This window comes from Aplysia californica, unplaced genomic scaffold (assembly GCF_000002075.1).
Source record: "Aplysia californica isolate F4 #8 unplaced genomic scaffold, AplCal3.0 scaffold00027, whole genome shotgun sequence".
NCBI lineage: Eukaryota > Metazoa > Mollusca > Gastropoda > Aplysiida > Aplysiidae > Aplysia > Aplysia californica.
Window position 1 is genome coordinate 1,361,353 of NW_004797297.1, and position 1,068 is coordinate 1,362,420.

The 1,068-nt window shown below is 40.4% G+C and overlaps 1 protein-coding gene across 1 annotated transcript in view; it reads left to right on the top strand.

Annotated features, from left to right (window-relative positions):
• The window catches only part of LOC101851998, a gene marked incomplete in the record, with an annotated part of 16,012 nt that overhangs the window by 4,732 nt on the left and 10,212 nt on the right, over positions 1-1,068 (top strand). The window contains 1 exon segment of the mRNA XM_005091229.3: positions 114-267. Within this exon segment, the coding sequence (XP_005091286.2) occupies positions 114-267 (154 nt within the window).

The following is a 1,068-nucleotide window of genomic DNA, read 5'->3' on the forward strand; positions in this document are numbered from 1 at the left end:
GGATGGATGGATGGATGGATGGATGGATGGATGGATGGATGGATGGATGGATGGGTGGATGGATGGATGGATGGATGGATGCGATGTAACCCTGCCATGCGTTCTGTTGGCAGATCCTGAGTATTGCGATCGAGGCTTCCTCATCTCTAGCAAGTTCCACACCTGCTGGGAGACAGCCACTGCCAAAAGACCTTTCAGCCAGTTGCATAAAATCCATGCAGTATACACACCACAGCTGTTGGAATTGTATGCATCTCACATGTGTAGGTAAGTACTTGGAATAGGCAATGTTCTGTTTTAGAATGAGCTTTTGCAGTATCTTTGAGAATACGTTGATCCTCTTTCAAAAACAAACAAAAATATAATTTTGGAGTTTGGCCACCCTGGTCTGAGTGGAAAGTAATGAAATAAATATCAAGAAGCAAAACTCATGTATTTAGTTCAACAATGCTCCGCTGGAAAGTCATGCCCTCCACCCTGTAGTTGAGCAAGTTATTGAGGGAACCTACCACGTACCCTATCAAATCGCTACCTCAGAATTACAAAGTTCTGTCTGACATTTTTGCCCGGTTTGAGTCTCGTACTAAGACCTTGAGATCAACAACCAAATGTTATGTCTGCTCTATCAAAAGTGTAAGATTATTTGGGGTCGTTATCAAGATATTCAAACTCAAAGAATTGCATTCCAAAAAGCTTGACATGATGTGAAACTTAAAATTTTTTACGTCAACTTTCTCAGAACAAGGTAGATCTACCTCACTGAGCGGATAGAACGGTGTAATTCTAAGGCAGCAAAATGTAGAGGAGGAAGTGGATAACAATGGTGTAATTTCCCTTTCGTCTTTTAATTAATCGCTTTACCTTTGTAACTTGGAAGTGTATGATCACGTTAAATCACGATGTTCATTTTCAGGTATCGTTTTTATATGTGATTGTATTATTATAAGAAATGCGGAGGAGTAAGACGCGAAAAGATTGGGGGAAGAGAGAACAAAAAGAGTTGATGTTTGTATCTTTCTTATGCAATTACACAACAATTGAGGAGGAGGAGGAGAAGGAGGAGGAGGA